Source organism: Conger conger, chromosome 2, assembly GCF_963514075.1.
Source record: "Conger conger chromosome 2, fConCon1.1, whole genome shotgun sequence".
In the NCBI taxonomy this organism is placed as follows: domain Eukaryota; kingdom Metazoa; phylum Chordata; class Actinopteri; order Anguilliformes; family Congridae; genus Conger; species Conger conger.
Window position 1 is genome coordinate 61,202,528 of NC_083761.1, and position 22,363 is coordinate 61,224,890.

Sequence of the window (22,363 nt, forward strand, 5' to 3'; positions counted from 1 at the left end):
TTAGCCCATGCCATGGTGCATCCTACAGACTTTGATGTATTGTCTTACTGTTAATATACACTTCTTTGCTTGGACGGTCTATTTCACCAGCGAGCTTTATTTCACCCTGACACTGGGCTGGCCGGCGGCCGATATGTGCCCCGTCTGGTCGGGTTCCTCCTGAGATTTATTCCGAACAGGGAGCTTTTTGCACCACTATTTCAGTGGTTTTTTTCTTCTTCCCACCGGGAGTTATTATCGCTTGCTGGTTTTTTTGGGCTTTGTGTCTTTGGTCTTTGCCAATTCCCCTTTTTTATGTTTCCCTGTAAAGCGTCTTTGTGACTTTGAGAGGAATTTGTATTGCAGTTTTTACTGTCGACTTGTGCACTGTTGCAAAGCCTTCCACAATGCAAATATTGATACTCCTTTCAGATATAAACAGTGTATGGATCGGCCTCTGAACCCATAATGCTGGCACGGTTGCTTACACTAGTTGTCCCACGGCAGGCCTGCTAGCTTACAGTGTTTTAGCACTCATTACAAGAAATCTTCCTTTTTCTTTGTATTGTTTTACAAATAATTCATTTGAGCTAGCCATAATAATCTATACCGACAGTGTATGATGCCATGTGAGAACTTGAGAGGCAACAGGATTCAGGTCAGCAGGCTGCAGTAATCTAAACAGACTTTCTAAAAAACCCAAAAAAATAAACATTTGATTTCAAAGCACTGCTAGAGTATGGATCGTAAAGCAGTTAGCTAAACATTATTTGTGACCAAATACCTCAAACAATTCAAGATGTGAAATGAAGGTCTGTGTGACAGAACAAAAATATTCACATGGTAGGGTAGTCAGCGTTGGAAATGTTGGACCCAACATGGAACTGAATACAAAGGAATACACCAGGGAAGAATCCTACATGGCCACCCTGGGATAAGCATACATAACCTTTGGTTTGAAAAAATGTAATTGATGTTTTTCTGCTTTAATCTCCTAAAACTGTCTGAATGATGAGACTGTGATTCTTTGAATTCTTTGAATCACTTCACAAGAAGTGCCTTGACATTTCTTTTTGGACATTTCATTTAGAAAAATCCTCATTCTGCTCATGAAGCGGCAAGTCTTGTTAGCAAAAACAAATGGAAGAAAAGAAGATAAGGAAAGTGTTTGTGAGAGGATTAGAAATTGCTTTGAAATTACTCTGTTTAAAAAAAAATATATATATAAAAAAAAAAAGAAAAAAAAAAAAAAAGAAGAAAGTTTTTACTAGTTTGCAGCCTGGCAGGTGTAGATGGCTCTGAGAAATGTATGATGAAGCAGTGAGTTATCACAACTTTGAAATTGCTTCAGAAGTGGGCTTCATGACATCTGAAATTGGCTGCATTCCTCTGGTAATTCTGGACTACTGACTTTTCAAGTGTCCTGCCTTTGCCAGTGACCCTGTTGAATGTTTTTTTGTACTTATTTGACAGAATAATTACCCCAATTTAAATTGGACTTGATTTAAGGTCGACTGAACAGTACAGGGTGCCTGGTGAATAAAAATGAATGAATTAACTCTTCTGTTTTGGTGCTCAGCAAGATGTTTTTGCTATTGCCATATTCTGTGCTTGTCCTCAGCATCAGGAGGCAAAAAATAATTATTATCTGTGCTGTTTATTATATGCTGCATTTTTTTCTTGATTTGTATAATTTTTCAGAAGAAGAAAATGGCTCTAATTCTGGGGCCCACTGTATCTACTGTATTCAGAAATTCCGTCCATCTAGTTGTCTAAATTGTATTGGTGAAAAGGTGAAACATTACATTCACATTTGCCATGACTCCCATACAGTGTGTGCACCGTATACGGTACAATTTCAGGTCTGCATATGAAATTACATATGTCATTTAGCATTATTAGTGAAGGCGTAGCCCCTCATGTAGTGATATGCTGCCTTTATCAGAAGACACGACGGTGTTTGATTTGAAAATGACTGCAATACTTCAATTAGCTTGGTCGGTTTTCTCCGGCTTTCTCATAATTGACCATCAGTGTGCACATGCGCTATTGGAAAGCCTGAACTGTTTCAGCTCTGCTGTGCAGAGAAGACCACACATGGGACTGGGTGCATGAAAGCAGTGGCAGATGTGCGTGGTATTCGTTTATGCTCATTTATGGCTCATTGGCGAGACTTGACCGAGATTCTTACCGTAGGTGCGTCAACGGAAGCACAAATAATCCATTTACAAGGGCTGAATTCATCAGTCCTTAACCCCCATCCCCATGTGGCCATTAGCAATTGGAGCGGTTTAAAATAGAAAAGTTTGTGGCGGAGTTACTTAAGCGCTCAGCCTGCTGTTGATGAGAATTTTTCCCCTCTTGCTTAATGAGTGAAGGGCGGCCCGAGGCCTTGTGCTGTGGCTTGACAGGGTTATCTGGCTCTTCGTCGTAAATGATAATTGCTAAATCCCCTCTCATTGACTGCACCCACGTCTGAGACAAGCGAGACTTGGAGAAAAGGTGAGACGTCAATGTGTCCCCGTGGCTTTTGTGGGCCGTTGAACTGTAACTAATGCTGTTCCAGTCCACTCTGTCCCTAAAGGAATCTTAGGCAGCTGGGCTGAGAATCCATGCCCATCGGAAAGCGTGTCATTTGCCATTAGCAGAAACATGAAAGCTTATGTATTGATGGAGCTTCAAGCCATTCAATTTTGGTTGGATTATTTCCCTTCCGTTCCCTTCCAAACACAATGGCAGTCATGCACACACTACAGAAAGAAGGAATTAAAATGTCTTTTGAACCTAATGGAACTAAAATTTAACTTTTGCAAAGGACATGTTTGAGTGGTTATATTTGTACTTTTTGTGCAACGATTTTGAACTCTGTATTAGCATCTCGTGCCAGAAATTGGACTGTCGTCTGATCATTTATTGGACTGAGCCTTGTGGTCTAGTTTAATTACTGGCCTGCTAGAAGGTGATGTCAGATGTCAGGTGATGTTATGCTGGTATGTACTCTCCATGTGGGCTGCCTCTTATAGACTGAATGCACAGCCTTGCAGGGATAAAGGAACACTGAGATAATACACGATTTTATTACCCATTTGGCCATTGGAATAATGGAGTGGCATTTTTTGTACTTCCTGTAGAAGTGTAACATGCCGTGTTCGCACACTTGTACACACACACACACACACACACATATACGCCTGCACATTCACACTCATTAAAATAATGCAGGCCTTGTGTTACTTGTGTTATTATGCGGGCCTTGTGTTATTCATACCTGTTATTATGTCTTCTCTGGATGATACTGCTGAATCTTGAAGCCAATTCTTCATTCCTGGATGAGCCAAATTGCCACAAATTGGGTAGAGCTGCAAAATGAGAGATGCACCACAGATATTTACAAGAGGGAGTGAGAGAGAATTGTGTGCCTTCATTGTGCCAGGGGTATGATTCACGACATAGCCACATAGCATTTGTGCTCTGAGCCGCTGGTCAACACTGGGTTACACATACAGTACAGTATAGGTGTAAACTTCACTTCATTTTGCAAATGACCATGTGTTGATCATATTTTGCAAACCCAGTCTTGGCAACATTTCCTGATCAGTTAAAAAGCACAGAAGATTAAATAAGTGATGAAGTTGCACAGCCATGTGGAAGGCAGCCCAATGCAGACTCTCATTTTGTCCCACTTATATTAGTTATTGGGCTTCTGTGTGCTCTTGCACACACGAGCGTAAGCGCGCGGACACAAATACACACTCGCATGTGCGCTCACGTACGCATTCGCATGCACGCACACACCGACAGAGGCGCATGCATGCATGTGCACTTACGTAGAGGCATACACACGTGCGTACGCATGAGCTCATCCTTAATCGTGCAGATGTTCGCTCCAGTTCGTCCGTTTGCAGCGTTAGCATATGGGGGTATACCCTAGAAAGCACACGTTCACTGGCAAACACAGACATACACACACACAGTCCGACATCTGCTCTAGATCAGCGCTGAATTAGCACAGTTATTACAAGCCAGCTGCCTCTTCCATCTCCACAGTATTCTCTCTCATCTGTGCTGCCACTCACACACACAAAAACACACACACACTCACACACACAAACACAGTGCATCTTGGTACTTCACGATAAACACATGATCGCCGTTACAGCTGATGAGTGTCTGAACAGGAAGCAGTGGAGTTGAGAGTGAACTGACTGTGTGAGGATGCCCATTAGCCTAGGTATACAGAGATATGACACTTTCCAGAAAACGCAATGCTTGAGACTGTCATTCCTACAGATTCTTTTACCGTGCGTTTCGTTGGAAATAGTACCATTCTCAGCCCAGAATGTATATCTATATAGCACAGAATGTATATATATATATATTTGTATATATATATGTATATATATATATGTATATATATATGTATATATATATATGTATATATATATGTATATATATGTATATATGTATGTATATATATATATACATGTGTATATATATATGTATATATATATGTATGTATAGCATAAGAATGTATTGACCTAGCACCTTGCTGTGGCATCGGCTGCCTTATTTCGCTCTGAAACAGCAAGTCTGTATTTCAGTAATGGGCACTAGGACTATTTAGCTATGCTTGCCTGTCAAATCCCACAATCAATCCCCTAAAATGTGTTCCTTCCAAGACTGGAAATTCAGTTTTGATAAAGATTCAATCTACTCGATTCTTCTCACAGTTTTCCTTTTTCTCTCCAAATATAATACTGTTTATTTTGTTGCTTTGCTAGAGATATTGCTTTTTCCTATGCCCTTGGCTTCTGAAGACAAAATATTTTCTGTTGCAGAGCTGTTTTGTATTTGTCGAGAAAAAGTTTTAATATAGTTTACAGAAGGAAAAACAGCCAGTCTTGCTCTTCATGAAAGGTATTGAGCCCAACTGTTTTTTGGACTTCGTATCTGCACTAAAATGGATTAGACTGTGTTTCCAGGCTATCTAAGACTGTGGACCTATGCCTGTTATCAACTCAGATGATAGACCTCTTTAGAAAATTTGTGGAGAGCAAGGAAGTTTTTCAATCTGATAACAAGTTGAAAGCTCGAAAGAAACTCTTCAAACTAACTTTGTGATGGTGATTAAATGAATTCTTCGCTTGCCACTGCTGCCAGATAATCACCTCTGTTCACAAGAGGGTTTTTAGCAGTTTTCAGCAAATCCGTCCGTCTCGGTTTTTGATTTGACTGTAATTTCAGGGTGAATCAAGGTTCGTCACCCTGTGAAAAGTATTATTTTAATGCTCTTCTGATCACCCTGTTGAAAGTATTATTTAAAGGTTCTTTTGATCATACGGATTTTTGTCAGTGCAGAATTTCATGTTATTTGGCAGTGAAGATTGCACAAGCTGCTTAACCCGCTATCAACAGGCGTGTGGCAGTCAGGCTGGATACTTGCTTACAGATCGGGTTTGGTTTGTTATTTTTCTACTTCTAAATGTAACGGTGTCTGTCTTTCTCTCTCTCTCTCTCTCTCTCTCTCTCTGTCTCTCTCCTCTCTCTCCTGTCTCTCTCTCTCTCTCTGTCTCTGTCTCTCTCCTTTCTTTCTCTTTCTCTCTCTACCTCTCTCTCTTATTTTTTGCCTCTGAATGTAACGGTGTCACTGTCTCCCTCTCTCCCGCCTGTCCCCAGCTCTTCCCCAGCTGAGAAACTGTGACGGCCCCCCTCTGGCCCCTCAGCCCAAGTCGGTGGGTGACGTGGAGGAGCTGGCCTCCAGCTACGAGCGTAAGCTGATCGAGGTGGGTACTGTGCCCCGCCACAGGCACTGGGACTGGGGAGGCCATCTGTCAGAGACACTCAAATGCTCTAGACCCCGTATGAAGAAGGGGTCAGTTTCAAATGTAGATTGTGCGAGCAGGCAAAAGGAATTGCTTGTACTTTGTTGCGTAATGAATCGGTCCTCCCAGTTTTGTGTGAGGATGGGAATAGGAGATGACTGAGATGTTTGGCTGTGGTGCTCCACAGCATTGTGATTAAATGTGGGATTTGGGAAAGCACCTCGGTGGTGAAATGCAAAGAGCTTTGGTTATGACACTTGTCGAAATGCCCCATTTCCTTAATGAAAAATAATTCTGCTTACGCTCCAAGAAAGCATCCTTTTACTCGTTTATATATCGGAGCTTTCTGCATTTGTTTGTCATATTTATTTATCCATGTGTTCATTTACTTGGCTGTCGGTCTCAATAGGCATGTAGAAGGAAGCAAGCCTGCTTCATGAATCATCTTTCAGGAACGTAGCTTTGTTTTTCCTAAGCGGATTCATTATTTCCGTCTTTACAAACGACTGTAATGCGTTTTTTCCCTTGATGAAAATGTTCACTAAGCAGCAGTATGGAACTCATAACGGACTCATACAGTTGGAGAAAAGGTTGGGGCCTAGAGTACTGGGAGGGAAGCAGAGGAGCTCTTCCTCAGTTGTAAACTATGAGATGAGTCAAGTAAACAAGGCAGGTGAACTTTAATTCATCGTTGAATAGGAGTGGGTGAGCGCTATCCTTGTTGAATTCTACGCAGGACAAAGTAGTGTCGGCCTCCCCACTGCGTTTCCGTATGTCAGACATGTTCCAGCGGTGTCCTGAGGAGGCTCGGCCGTGGCTGGGTCGAGCACCGGAACGCCTCGGCTTCCGCTTGTCGAGGAGCAGGAGGAGAAAACGCGGCCGGCATAAATGGGGAAGAGTAATTGATCCCCTCCAGGATCAGCTGTCGTTTTCCCTGCGAGATGACGGGGCCGCCGGCCCTTTCAGACGAGGCTGGGAGGACGGCTTCACCCTCCAGCGCGCCCCGGCCCGCGCCCCGGCTCCTAATGCCTCCCATCAATGATGCACATTATCGCTTCAGAAAGTTCCTGTCATCTCCAGCTGCATTGTGTTCCGTCTCTGAATGTGATATTGGGCTCAGGGCCCTACTTTCCACCGTCACTTTGAAGTAGATGATTGCTTCCCCCCCCCCACCCAGCTTTCTCATTTAGATTTGGCCTGGTAAACGTGGTGCGGTCGCTGCTCTGATCTCTGGAGCTGGAGCCTCAGGCGTGGCTGGAGATCTGGGTTCACGCTTCCCGCGCACAGCTCCACGCCCGGGATCCAGGCACCAAGGTCCCTGGGTAGGCAGAGAGGCCCCTGCAGGGTCAGCAGGGCTCAGGTGGAGACCACAGCAGGAAGGAGATCCGGACGGGTTTACACCTGTGTCTTCTGCAGCTCACTGCCTGCTAACGTGCTAATTTTACCCATGGTGAAACCAGGCTACCCAGTCAATTTTGTGGAAGATATTAAACCCTGCTAACTGCAGGTAATAATACAAAAAGTTCCGTAACATATGCATGTTCTTTTAGCTGCAAGGAATCAGAAAAATCCACTAAGTAATGCTCAGTAAAATGGCCTTCTTCTAGACAGACTTGAGACTAATGACTGAACATTTTCGCTCATTTTGAAATGACCAAAAACTGTGCTCCACTTTCCTTTCTTTTCCCAGTGTTATTGTTCTGAATGCTATCCAGTTCAATTTCAACAACTTAAGACACATTTTTGAAAACGTTTTCTTTAGCTTTTGAAGGTACCAGGTATCTGGCATCCCTTCCTTATCTATAACTGTAAATGCCAGGCTTGTGAGCGGAGGAATCCACAGGGACAGCATGTATGGATTGGTTCACAGATGAAAGGAGTGGCTTTTGGCGGTTGTATGTTTGCAGGAAGCAGGATTGTGTTGTAGCGTAGCGTGCATAGAGGAGCTTTGTGATCTGGGATCAGTCATGCCACACAGACCAAGCCAAACCTGGTCCCTGGAGTCTCCGTGCTGCCGTATGGGAAGAGGAGAGTGGCTACCTTACATTTGGCATCTCCGTGGGAGAGGAGCTGGGTTCAAACGCCTGTATGCTGTGGGGCACCCAGAGGAAAGTGTTGGCGGGTGGAGGGTCGGATTGACAGATCAGCAATGTGGGTCAAAGTGCCTAGCGGGAGCCTAGCGCACAAAGCATATTTCCTTTGATCTCTTTGCTCATTAACATCAGAACATATGAAAAACCAAACAATTAGCATTCTTGCTAGGCCCCCTCAGGGGAAAAGAAGGTTGACGTGCGCTACCTTCAGCATGTGGGCTGCTCGCTTCCGCTGCCTGCGTGCGGATAGGATCTCTCTTCTACTCCCACAACCTGGGAGAGACGGGGATGGCCTTTCTCTCGTTCCGTGAACAGAATAATGTCGAGACGGGCCCAAAGAACATGGGAAATTAATCGGGTGATGGGGAGGCAAGCCCTTGTAGCAATGCAGAACTCATAAGGCAGTATTTAGATCAGGAGATCTTCTTTGAGTGATCTTGAGTCTTTTTTGAGTGACCTATAAGGGCGAAATTGGCTCAGGCGGTAAGAGCAGTCGTTTGGATAAAGGCGCTGTATAAATGCCAACCATTTACCATTTACCTTGAGCCGAACTCTGTGCCCTGTTTGCTTGTACTCTGCTGTGCTCTGTCCTTGGTTGCTACTACCCATTGGCTGTTACCTTTTCCTGATAAACTCTCTGGGCTGTTGGCTTTGGCACCGTCCTCCTGATTGAGTTATAACTGTATTTCAGTATACGGTATGAATTAGCTAGATCAGTGTGGGTGAGTTATAATTAAATGATTATGAGGATATTTCACACTCTTCCTCTCAGCAGGAAATATGTTCATCTGTCAGCTTTGCCATAATGTAAATCTGTCTGCGGGAACATGTTATTGAAGCTTACAGTTTCTTGGCATGAGCAGCGAAATCAGAGCTCACATATGGTACACCGTGGCAAAATGCATATGCCTTGGTTTGATTTCATGGCTCTTATCCTGTTTTTTAGAAATAATTTATTGCCTGGCCTTTTCTCCTCATGTTAACGAGCCTTATTTAAACGGGAGTATTGTATTGTGTACTTACACCAGTTGCTGTAAAATGTGTGACTTTTCCCTCGAAGGCAACTAGCCTGATTAGAGAGCTGTGCAAATCTGCTCCACTGTCTTTCCAGACAGACTCAGGCGTCGCCTACAGGCCTAGCTCTCATTCTCGCTTACACAGACTCTTACTCGTATTGCTCTTTCAATTCAAAGGTTCACTGATCCATCACACAACTTGACGCATGGTTACTTCTGGAAGGGGTTTCCCTGCACAAGGATGAAATTGTACAGGAAAAAAGGATAACGGAAAGAAATGGCTCACAATACTGATGGGTGGCTCTGGGTTAAGGGGCAGTCCGGTTGGTCCCTGTCAATCTGTACATTGTAATTATATAATATCAGCGATGCGTCACCTCGATGACTGGGAGTGATGTGAACCGCGAACGAACAAAGTACAGTTATTCCAGAGCCGAAATGGCTGCCAGTGATGTGCTGTAATTGGATGTAATCTTTTAAGAGCAGCAGTTTGGGGGCAGGCTGTACAGTAGCTATTGCTCTTTACGGGAGCAGGTCTGGCTGGGGGTGGCGATGTGTGCGTGATTGTGGGAAGTGTTGAGAGCGTGTGTGGATGTGTCTAGGGGGCGAAGCGGGGCTTTAGATAGATCCTGGCAGGCTCCTCCACTCCCCCGGTGGGCTCCGCTCTCCTACAGACCCCCTGTTCTAGCGCAGGGCGTGATGAGGGCCCTCGTCTCTGGCAGCCAAATGCAATCAGCAGTCTGCCTTTTTCACAGAATGTCTGGAGTGGGCTTCACTCGAGTAAGCAGGAAGGGCTCTAATTAATTTCCTATATCATTTACAGCCCTTGGGGGTGGGGGGTGGAGACTGGTAAACAAGCTATTATATTTAGATATTAGCTGTAGCTGCCCACTGTAATGAACATTAGAATATTTTGGGATCCTTTATGAGTTGTTAAGACCAGTTTTCTGAATGTTATGAGTGGTCTTTCCGGACTTTTCTCTCACTTTTAGCCAATAGGAGCAGCACATTAACAATGCCTTTGTTATTAGAGAAAGCCTGGGTAATTGGAAGGATCTTGGTTGCTGTGGGAAGTGCTGGTTAAGTTTGCTTTGGCTTGCCTTCTAACATATCACTGATTAATTGAGAAGCTGCTGATAATTGCCAGTTGGCAAAGGACACTGGAGGTCTGACTAATTAGACCTCTGATTGATGATTTATGATTTATATATTCCTGCTGTAGCTGTGTGTGTGTGTGTTTATATGTGTGCTTCTGCCTGTGTGTGTCTGCATTAGTGTTTGCTTGTGTGTGTGCGCATGTGTCTGCATGCATAATGTCGGTCTGCATTTCCATGTGTGTGCGTGCATGCATGTGTGTGTGTATTCACTTGTGAAGTGGACTTTTTGTATAAAACTAAAATTGGAGCCTTATACTTCATCTTGACAGCCGTTTTTCTATTTTAATAGAATGGCCATCTGTTCTCCCCACTGCAGCTGTTTCTCTGCCTTTTTCAGGCTGGGTTGTACTGTGATATTTTCATATTGTTGAAATGATCAATACAGGCATATTTGATCATATATTCTAAATTTGTGTCTCTGCTGATTGCAGTTGAAACATGCTGAAGCTTTATTAATGAAGAAACACACCTTTATGATGTTATGGTCTCATTTTGTGCTGCAAAGTAATGCATAAACCAATACAGGCTTTACTGTACAGGAGCATATGGGAATAGTGAGACAAACCCAGTTGAAATAGTTTCGACTGTGTGGCAGACATGCACACATTCTGTGTGTTTCTAATGAAATCAATGGCAGACTCCATTGTTTTTAATCGTTCTTTATTTTCCCAACTTTGAACCTTTTTATCTACTAGTGAAGACTTGGTAACTGTGTCATATTGTAGACTTAACTAAAGATAAGTCAATCCAAAGTATTTTAGTACATGTATTGAGGCATATTAATTGTATTTACTAAATAAGACAGAACTATTGCCAACAAGGTAAGACAATTTGACTAATTTCAAGATTTGCCTGTGGGATGTAAGATTTTACATCTCAAGCAGATATTAACTTAAAACAAGGTAATATTTTCTACTTGAGAAAACAAAAAATAAGATCTGAAGTCTCATCATAAGACTGAAAGCACTTGTGAAGACAGCCTTTTTTGCGGTGAATACATTTTAAAAAAGCGCTTAAAAGTGCAGAGTTTTAAAGGAAACTTAGTTTGAGGTGCGTACGCCCGTGTTTTATTAAAGCTAAAGCACACTTGGAGCGGCGGCTGCGGCAGCAGTAATCAGTCTGATTATCACCATTAGGTTCATTAGTGTTGTTAATGTGCGGGGCCCCGGACGAGCCGCACAACCGCGCCTCTGACATGCGCCAGTGTCAGAGGTGGTATAATTAGCTAATTGTTTTGATGATGATGGCTTGCTCTCTCTGGCTGCTTCGCCTCGGCAGAAGTCTAATTAAAAAAACGCCTCGGCCTCGTGTCCGCTCCCCCGCAGCCCTCTGTGTGAGCGGACTGTCCAGTTCTGTGTGTGATTTATATTGTTATCCCTCTGTTTCTCTCCCCCGGTCCCCACAAGCCCATCTTCTGCTCTCTGCTCTTCTGCTCTCTGCTGGGGCCTTTGAGAGCCATCACTGAAGTAGAAGCCCCAGCATCCTCCTCCCTCCTCCCCTCTCCTCCCTGTCTCTGGGGCTGGAGGGAGCGTCTCCTGCCTGTCTCTGTCTCTGGGGCTGGAACGTGCGTTTCGCCCCTGTCCCTGTCCCTGTCCCTGTCCCTGTCTCTGGAGCGTGCGTCTCGTCCCTGTCTCTGTCTCTGGGGCTGGAGCGTGCATTTCGCCCCTGTCCCTGTCCCTGTCCCTGTCCCTGTCCCTGTCTCTGTCTCTGTCCCTGTCTCTGTCCCTGTCCCTGTCTCTGGAGCGTGCGTCTCGTCCCTGTCCCTGTCCCTGTCCCTGTCCCTGTCCCTGTCCCTGTCTCTGGAGCGTGCGTTTCCCCCTGTCTCTGTCTCTGGGGCTGGAGCGTGCATTTCGCCCCTGTCCCTGTCCCTGTCCCTGTCCCTGTCCCTGTCCCTGTCCCTGTCCCTGTCCCTGCCCCTGCCCCTGCCCCTGCCTCTGTCTCTGGAGCATGTGTCTCGTCCCTGTCCCTGTCCCTGTCCCTGTCTCTGGAGCGTGCGTCTCCCCCTGTCTCTGTCTCTGGGGCTGGAGCATGCGTCTCCCCCTGTCTCTGTCTCTGGGGCTGGAGAGAGCGTCTCGCCCCTGTCTCTGTCTCTGTCTCTGGGGCTGGAGCATGCGTCTCCCCCTGTCTCTGTCTCTGGGGCTGGAGAGAGCGTCTCGCCCCTGTCTCTGTCTCTGTCTCTGGGGCTGGAGCATGCGTCTCCCCCTGTCTCTGGGGCTGGACGGAGCTTCTCCTGCCTGTCTCTGTCTCTGGGGCTGGAGGGAGCTTCTCCTGCCTGTCTCGGTCTCTGAGGCTGGGGCTGGAGGGTGTGTCTTACCCCTGTCTCTGGGGCTGGAGGGAGCTTCTCCTGCCTGTCTCTGGAGCATCTCCTGCCCATTTTGCTTATACTCGAAGCCGGTTTTCACTTCCAATCGGCCACACAGTAACACAGGTCACTCTTGCTTACCGTTTCTGCTTAGGGTCTTGTTTTTCCCCTCTGAGCACTTGCATCAGCAGAACCGCTCCTGAGTATCGGACTGAAGAGTGGAGACCGGAGAAAGGGGCTGTCAGCATAACCGGTGTCAGGGCGTATCGCAGCGCAGTGAGAACGCTCTTCTGGTGAACTACCCAGAGAGCAGCAGCCTTTAAGCAGAAACTCTACACCGTTTCAGACACAACCTGCCCTGGCTCATTAGTGCATGCACCGGGTTAAGTCGTGCAGTGCATGGCTTTGCTGTTGTGTGTGTGTGAATCGTTGCTCAAGCATTGCAGAAGGTTGTGTTCCATGTTGTGGTTTCATGTGATAATAAAACATTTAGATGCTCTGAATTATTAATAGGAGAGCCCAGGGAAAGGGACCTTTTGATATTATCAAAGGAGTCTGTGTAAACAAACAGCTGGCAGCTTCTCTTTTAGATCACCCAACAACCTGTGCGCCCCCCCCCCCTCCCCCCAAACTCATAAAATAGGGCAACCCCCCGCCCAAAAAAAAAAAAAATTAGACACGCATATGCACACGCAGAATTGTTCTACCGTTATCAGAGCCCCTGACAAACCAGCACAAGAAAGAGAAATTCTGCAAATAGCACAAAAAGCAAAACGGACGAGGGAAGCTGTTCATTTAATCTCAGACTCTCTCACCTGTAAAATGACTGCATTTGGATGCCTTTGTGAGTGTCATTATGACGGTCGCCTTCACTGTCTCCGCGGTGTTTAATTGCGCCCTATCTGCTAAAAACAGATACAGTTGTTCATGCTCGTCACTCACCTTTGTCCCTCCTCATTCTTTTCTTGCGGCGGCATTGAAGCCGAAATACAAACGTATGCTAATCTGCTTTATTTTTAAATGGCAGTTTATGGCGGGGATCTGTTGTTTTATCTCTCCCTGCTCAGGCTTTAAGTGGGTAAAAAGTGGAAAAAATGTTCCGGGAAGGACGGAATCGATAGCGCGGACTTTCTCTGCTGAAAACAGCATCACGAGCGAGTGGGGAGAGTGGGGGAAAAGGCCGTTTCCTGAAAGTGAGTGGAAATAATGAGGCTTGATATTCCCGCTCAATGGGAATCAGTGGGAATGGGAATCGGAGTCAATGGGAATGGGAATGGCACTCCGCGCAGATTCGGGGGAGCCGCAGCACGTGTCCTCGGAGTTTCCGAAAATACCCCAGCATGTGCCGAGATCAATCAGAGCAGCGACGGAATAACAAACTGATTAGCTCTCACGCAGGGAAATAATTACGCTCCGCCACGCTTAAAATTAATTCCTGTTTTTTTTTTTATGTCCTATTTGAAAGTTTGAGCACAAATAAATAAAGGAGATGAATGAACGCTGAGATTGGACCCATAATTTCTGCAGGTTTCAAAGTGCCGTTCCTTTGTGCTTAGGGAGAATACAGACATCTTTCCTGTGGTACAGTCCTATGGAGGGACAAGTATCGATACAGTGCCCTCCATTATATGTTATATTCACTCTACCATTACCATACTGTATGTGCACCTGACATTATTTCCCAGTGAACAATTTTGTGGTGAAAGCCATCTAGGCATTTTATTATTTCCTATTCCCAGGTGAATCCTGAACTATACAGAGGTTAACCATGTCTGTTTATGTCGAAACGTCTCTCAGCCTACCTAGATTTTCATCCCCCAGACTAGATTTGCACACTGGCTAGACGCACATTTTTTGGGTTCACTTTAACATTCCAGTATGCGCCTGGCAGTGGTACTCTAGTGGTCATGGTATAATTCACACATTTGTCCTGGAACACGATTGGAAAGCTCTTCATGCCCTGATAAATACCAGGCACCACCATCATCACTTGCTTTTCCCCTTACTTGGGTGAGTTTGATTCTTCTTGTGTAGAAGAAGAATTGATTTGAATTTGAATTGATCCTAATGGAATTCGACAGCAATGATTACCTTGCGTTAACTTGCCCGCTTGGTTTGCGGCGTATTTATGATAGAGGTTCATCACGTGGGTGTGTTTTCTTATTTTCAGCAACTTGTGTGACGCTAGTGCCCCTGTAGTCCCCTGCGGTGGAGAACAGAGCCTGCGGTTTGATTGCTGGCCTGTCTGCGGTGAATTGAGGGAGGAAAACGGTCCTGGGGAGAGCTCATGGTTCCTGATGTACTCGCCCTGTGATGGGATACGTGTGGGAGATAAATGCACCTGAGATCCAGGCAGTTCTGTACTATCAGGAGATCACCATAGGACTCAAGCGGTGCCACTTTCACAACGCACGCAGGGTGATTGAATCATTAAGGTGATTTGACTGTTGCAGTTGTTATGTTTTCTGTTTTCATGCGGAGAGATTGCAGATGGAAAATAGCTCAAGTGTGGATAAGTTTTCCGTGAACGTTGAACATAAGTTTATAAATGTGGAAAAGTGCAGATTTTTGGTGACACTGCCAGCATTGTGATAGTATTTGAGGTGTTACGGTGTACCTGTAACTGAATCTAAAAGGGTTAACCCTCAACACAAAGACTGGATGACTCGCATTGTCTTTATTTCACAGAACAGTGGGTAGGCTGCCCTCCTGTCATATTTTTCTTAGAGAAGTGAAAATCAGAGGTCACAAGATTCGATGGTGGAGTGTTGAATCTCTGCCCCCGTATATGACTCCAGAGTTGGCTTAAGTTGATATTTCACTTTGGTATAACGTATGCCATTTTGTGGCACTTACTCCACTTTATTTGCATTGTGTGAAAACTGGCAAAATCAGCTGTCCCTACCGACCACCAATGCCATCACCTATTTCCCATTTGTCCGGCTCCCAATTCACTCCCATTCATTTTTGAGACCTCGTGAAAATGAAGCACACTCTACAGTAACTACGGAAGATAAAAACGTTTTCATTCACTTTTCATTCACAGACCCTGAAGCTTAGCAGTAGCGTATTTTTTTGGTTTTTTAGTTACTTGGCTAACCTTGGGAGCATGGGAGGCCTAGATAAGTTTGCGGTGAACAATGATTGGCTGGCATTTGCACAAGACCTTGAAGGTGGCATGCTTTTTATTTGATTTCTTTGATTTCCTTACGCAATTTAACAGAAACCTGCAGGCACATTCAGTGTATGAACAATTGACATTCATCTTCTGATACTGGAATTCACACAACATTGAAGTTCTGTGCATGCTTCATGAATCTCATGTTGTATTTTCTAAGTTGTAAAACTAAGAGGAATTTAAGAGGCTTTGAGAAATGAGACCCATTGTCTTTAAAGCTCAGTAGGGTTTTTCGGTCCTCATAAGGTGGAGAGCACCTGTACGCTTGTTTAAGAGGCCTATAGAGAAATGCATTGCGCCTGCATTAGTCAAAGTGCCCCCTGCTGTTTCCATTTAGCAGTTATGGAAGACATCAGCGATATCACACTGTTTCTCAAGTACACTTTGAGGCTCAATACATTGAAATGGCTTTGAAAGCAGAGCTAGTGGGGTTTTGATGGCAAAAAGCTTCAAAGCTTTGCATTAATTCTGCTTTTCATGGCTGGATTTTCATTTGTGTCATTTATGTTCTGCGTAGGGAGTGTCATAATGAAAAAAATAGGTTTTTATTCAGATAATTATGGATAAAACAAAAATAGATATTACATAGTTTTCACCTGGAATTTATTTGTCGTCTTTTATGGATTTTCTCACGTTATGGAAGCATGGGGTTGTTTGGTAAGTAAAAGTGTATTAACATTACTTCTGTATTAATAATAACAAGTTTTGGCAGGTCCATGCTAGAAATAGTGTGCTTCCACACATCAGAGTAAGAACATCAGTGTAAGAACATTACAGTTTAATATACTGAATGAATACAATAACATTTTTTTTATATCTGCTCAGTTGAGCGAATTCTGTGTCACAATGACATTACAGTCTATCACTGATGGCTTCTGATTGTAAGGTTGGACTTTTGGATGCCATGTACTGTTCCCCATCTGCCATCATGGATAGAATGCATTGCTTCCTTATTGCTTTGCATACGCTTGGCTCAGAGCACCATCTCATTCTGATATACATCCCTCTGGAGATAAACAAACCCAAGATATTTAATTCCCAAACGTGGCAGGTTGAGTTGCTGCTACTGAGATGTCATTATCATGTAAATGGTACGATTGATTGACAGTTCTACTCTCACCATGAAAACATGTAAGGAACACCTTGAGGAAGGTTTAAATACTGATCCTTACCATCAGACATTTTCTGATCTCTTCCATCCGTTTCGTTACGGATGGCATGCCTGCCCTACATCTGCTAGAAATATAAAATGTGGCTGGGGTAAAATTGTAGGTGTAAAATTAACACGTTTGTGAGAGCTTTGGATGTGTCATCACATTTACTATTTCGGAAACATGTCAGTGTTCTTCTTGACAGGGGTGGTTTTATAATATTCATCAGGCTGTGACACGGAATTGCTATTGTACATGTCATACCTGAATGGTCTGGGTGACTAAGAGGCAGGGAATGTAAAAGTTGTTTTAACGACAGACGAGTGATGCTATCATTCTGTGCTGTCTTATTGACCTAGTTGAAAGCATGTTTGCAATTATATTTTCTTGGCAAAAATGGCAAATAACCAATTTAGGGATTGTTGTACTTTTATGGGATCATTTTATGCTGTTACTGTCCTATGGGGCCCTAGGCTCTGAGCCTTTTCTTGGTTGCTTGTTAAGATCATTGAAATGCTGCTGAGGCTTGTTTTTGCGTCCGTCCAACCTCCAGTTAACGGATCAAGTGCCCATTATGTCGGTACAGTGGCTGAATAATCAGGTACCAGGCGAAAACTGGCCAATGTTTACTCCAAAATACAAACGAGACATTAACTGTGCTTGTTCATTGTCATGCTGTTTTGTGCCACCCAGTTGGGGCCACTAGCCTATTGTGGCATGATGGGCATGATGTGAATCCAGAGCAGATTTTTTTCTCTTTTATAATTTATTTCTCACAGTTGCCATGGCAATGTGACACAATTAACCCCTCCCATCGCCAAGAAAATAATCGAATTACAGAAACATGTTTGTTTAATGAGAGAGCAGATCTAAAAATCAGAGCCAAACAGGTCATATGCATTATTCATGAATTAAGGTTGTTTTTGTGATCTGCTTTCATTAAAGGTGTTCTCTTCAGGTAAACAAATTAAAGGGGCACTCCACCCCAAGGTCATTAATTTGTATTTAAATTTATTTGTAATTATACATGGGTATGGGCATAATCTTTAAACAAAGAGCAAAGACTGGTCCCTGAAGGTCCCTGGATGTGTAGAGCGATCAGCTATCAGATGAGCATCATTTTCACAGAGGATGTTGTACAAGACTGAACGGGCCGATAGAGTGCTTAAAGATACCGTACAAGTGCAACTGACAAATTGGCTCTAAGCATGCTCGACTGCTCCCACACCAATTGTTTTTTACATCACAGTATATGTTTATTCATCACAGCTGCACTAAAGCTTTCTAACATGCAAGAAAGTGCCTTGAAATTGTGTATATTTCAGTAAATACAGCTTTGGTGCACTTATAATGAATAAAACAACTTGATCGTTTTTGTTTTATTGCACTTTGTATGAGTCAGTTACAGTTACTGTATAAGCAATAGCACATAAAAAGTGTTACAATGTCCCTTTAAGTCAGAAGAAATGAATGAAGTCACTGAAAGTGTCATCTTCGCATGGTTTTTAACAAATTAACACAAATTACTTTCCGTATTTCATTCACTTGATATCAATGATGTTTTAGAAAAGAGTTAATATGTTCATCTGGCATACATAATTGTCCTGGAGCTTGCAGGGAGGTTTACAGATATTTGTCATGAATCTTGCATACTTGATAATTTTGCAAATGTATTTTCAAACCATGGACACTATTCCATTATACAATACCCTTGTCAGACCACAATTGGAGTAGTGTTTGCAGTTCTGGGAACTGCACTACAAGAAAGATATAGAGGTGTTAGAAAAGGTTCAAAGAAGGGCAAACAGATTGATTCCATGTATAAAAGATATGAGCTAAAACTTACTGTAAAATTCTTAATCTCTTTAAGCTTAATAAAAGGAGGCTTATGGGGATTTGATTGAGGCATTTAAATTCAGTAAAGGGATTAACAAAGTGAACTACAGGCATTTTTCCGGATGAGCAGAACGAGCATACATGGATAAATTCTGCACAGGCATTTAAAAGTATTTTCTCCACACAGAGTTGTCACTGTGTGGAATAGCTTGCCAGGACATGTACTGGAGACCAGGCTTGATACGGTGTTAGAGTAGGTACAATTTAGTGGTAGGAAATGGTGTGCATTTGCTGGGCTGAATGGCCTGTTCTTGCCATTATTAAAATATTATAAAAATATATTTAATTAAATTAAAATGATTCTTGTTAAAACAATGATGTGCTGAAGTGAAATTTTTTTTGGGTAGAAAAACCTACAAGATAGTCTTGAATTTTTCTTGTTTGTTTCTTTTTTATTTTATATAAAAAAACAAAAACATATTCTGCCAGTTGACCAACAGAACAAAACCAACAGCATTCACAGTAATACGAAGCCCACTGTGCTTGTTTTGAAACTGTGGCTCTTGAAAATGTTTTTTAGGCTCTGGGGAGAAGTGTAAACATTTCAGAGCTACAGTACACAGCGTTTAAAGCTGGCCTGAGCCACACTTCACAGCCCCGCATACTCACCTGCTAAGCCCTCCTCAGATACAGCGCTGTGCCCCTCGCCCCCTCCCCTCAGTAGAGTGACCCAGGCGTCCCTGGGTCTCCGCTGTGCACTGCCCCCCTCACTGCGAGCGGCAGGGTTCCTCCTTCCAGCTGCTGGAGAGCGGTTTGAACCGCATCTCCTCCTGCCCACTGCCCTTAGGCGTGGGGTGATTTACCTTCGGTTGACCCCTGAAATACAACTAGGACAGAAGCTCTGTTGTCAAACAGAAATAAACTCTTATTTGCATTTTGAAACTGCATGTACAGTATATCCAGGCATACTGAACTTTATTTGTTTTCTTTGATCATATACTGTGTGTGTGTGTGTGTGTGTGTGTGTGTGTGTGTGTGTGTTTGTGTTTGTGTTTGTTTGATTGATTGTGCGCGCGCGTGCGCATGCATTTATTTTCTACTCAAAAGCATGGCTAAAATAGGGTTAAGCAGTCCTGTCTTTACTTATTTCCAGCCTGCCAGCACATTAGCTATTGTTTGTGATGCAGAGTGGGCAGATGTTTACGTTGTGGGGACCGGCCTTGTGAGAGCTGGAAGGACTTCAGTAGCAACAAACACATCAGAGCTAAACAATTCAACTGTCAAATGAAATGTCAACTCTGTAAATATGCATTGACTTTATTTTCATAAACAAATTAATGTTTGCAACAGCTGTCAGGCTGGCTGTTTCTTTTATTGACTGTGACTTGTCGTAATCTCTTTGACGGACTTCCTGTCTCCCAAGCTTGATGACGACTGACAGCCAGCTTGGCAGGAGTCAGGCCCAGTTCTGTCGACCGCGTCTTAACCACGGAATCCCTCCTTCCTAAACCGCTAACGTGCTAACTGCTCATCGCTGTCACTCCATAATTGAAAAAATTTCAGTCGAAATTTACACACACACACCCACTCACACACACACACACACACACACACACACACACACACAATTGCATTCACACAGCGAGAAATATCAAATAGGAGCTTTTTCAAGTGACTGGAAAATTGTAAAATACTGTAACCATCAATTATCACAGAGGGAGGCATCTACTACACATCCACCAAATATCTATTAAAAAAAATAGATTTTTTGAAAACAACAGAACTAAACACCTCCCAAAATTGTATTGGAGAAGGAGAGAGACTAGAAGAGGGATAAAGTTGTTAGAGGGGGATTAAGAGCTGAAAAATAGCTAGGTGCAAGCTTCACACAAAAAGACCCTTGGTCTGGATTCCCAACCTAGACATTGTTATGAGGCGACGGTGTTATCCACTGCACCAACATATCGGCACATTGCTCACGCTACAAATCTCTATAAAAATCTCATTAAACTATGGGAGGAGATATGCAACAAGACTAAAACATTTATTGGCCATTCGGTCAGGGAATTCTTGTTGTAAAGATTAGTCTTATAAGTTTATATTGCAATGCATTTGATTTCTCTAATGTTGCTGATGCTTAATACATACCATACTAACGCCATTCATTATAGTTTGAAGCCATTGACAGATTTACCTTAAGCATGATTACACATTTAGGGTTTAAATAGTTTTACATCTGAAGACATTTTTGTCTGTGAACCTAAAGCATCGTATGGCACAGGGCTGCTGAAACTGGCAGTGGCGTGCGGAGGTTGACTGGGTGACTGGGTGCGGATAGCTGTTTGAAACTGGGAGTGGGGTGCGGAGGTTGACTGGGTGCGGAGAGCTGTTTGAAACTGTCTTTTCCTTTCCAGGTGGCCGAGATGCACGGGGAGCTGATCGAGTTTAATGAACGACTCTACCGTTCGCTCATGGCCAAGGACCACCTGATCAGCCAGATGAGGCAGGAGCTCATCGACCTGCGGGGCCCAGTGAGTGATCCCCATCCCACGCACACACACACGCACTCGCACACGCACGCACGCGCGCATGCACACTCCTATCTCTCCTCTGCAGGCTTCCTCCTCCCCAGGCCTGGCCTCCTGTCTCATTGTACAGTCGTTCAACAGCTCGATACCGCTCCGTTTGTGCCAGGGTCCCGGTGCTGGTAATTCATTGGAATCGTCTCTCCGGTGCCTGACGAGACATTGCCCTTTTTCTCACCTGCCTGTTTTCCCATCCGTCAAGCCTTGTTTGTGCACTGTGGGGAAGACCGGCCACTCAGCACTAAATGAATTAGATTGATGCGTAGCCTTAGGTGAGAAATTGGAGCTCTTATCCCTGTCTCCCTCCGACCTGTTCCCTCCTCCGTGTGGAGCGGTATTGGCTGTTGCATGTGACCTCCTCGATGTGCTCTGATCCTGCAGGTCGCTGGGCGTGACCGCAGTGTAGAGAGCGCTGCTAAATTCGGCCTGCTGAGCCCGACTCCTCCAGGCCTGACTTCATATTACACTGCTGCTGAGGAGAGGGGGCTTTGAGTCTGCTTTCACCCATGGCACAACACACACAGTCACACAGTCACACACACATACATTCACATACACTCACACATGCACGCTTACATTCACTCACACACACACCCTCTCTCACATACGCATATACACAGACATGCACACGCAAACATACTGTACACACACACACAGGGATTTTGGCATTAAGGAGCGCACACAGTAGCAGGTTTAAAGAGTAGAAGAGAGAATCAGGCGGTATTTGGGGAGAAATTAATCTGTCACTTTTTTTAATCAATGAAGGATTAGCTATTTGAACAAATCTTTGGGATTATAAAAGGTGATTGATTAGGGCATATATTTGAAGCAGAAGGTTGAGGTGTCATATTGCTTTTTCCCATGCTTATTTATTTAGAGTGCTCTTCCTAAGTGCTCAGAAAGTATTGGGCTTACATCAAACATTCCTAATCGCAGTTGAAGTACCGTGGATGCTAACTGCTGCGCTTCTAGGATGTGCCTCAAATCATCTCCTTATCTGCATGATATACACTTGTTAATGGCTTCAAAATATATATATATATGTGTCCCTGGGTTCCTCCTGCTAACTATTACAGACCGATCTGCGGGCCCATGTGAGAGTCCTGAAGTCCTTGTTTTATCACTGTCATCACTGTCATTACCTTGCCAGTAGTTACAAAACATTAATTGGCTTCCAATCCCTTTATTGCCTCTAATGATGTGTCAAAAGCTCCCTGCGGGCACATTTACACATGTTTTATTTA

At 43.9% G+C, this 22,363-nt stretch overlaps 1 protein-coding gene across 1 annotated transcript in view; it reads left to right on the forward strand.

Moving 5' to 3' along the window:
• snx29 (sorting nexin 29) overlaps positions 1–22,363 on the forward strand; it is a 130,508-nt gene that overhangs the window by 54,989 nt on the left and 53,156 nt on the right. Inside the window, exons 15-16 of the mRNA XM_061231657.1 lie at positions 5,656–5,762; positions 20,949–21,065. Of these exons, the coding sequence (XP_061087641.1) occupies positions 5,656–5,762; positions 20,949–21,065 (224 nt within the window). The remainder of the gene's footprint in view (positions 1–5,655; positions 5,763–20,948; positions 21,066–22,363) is intronic.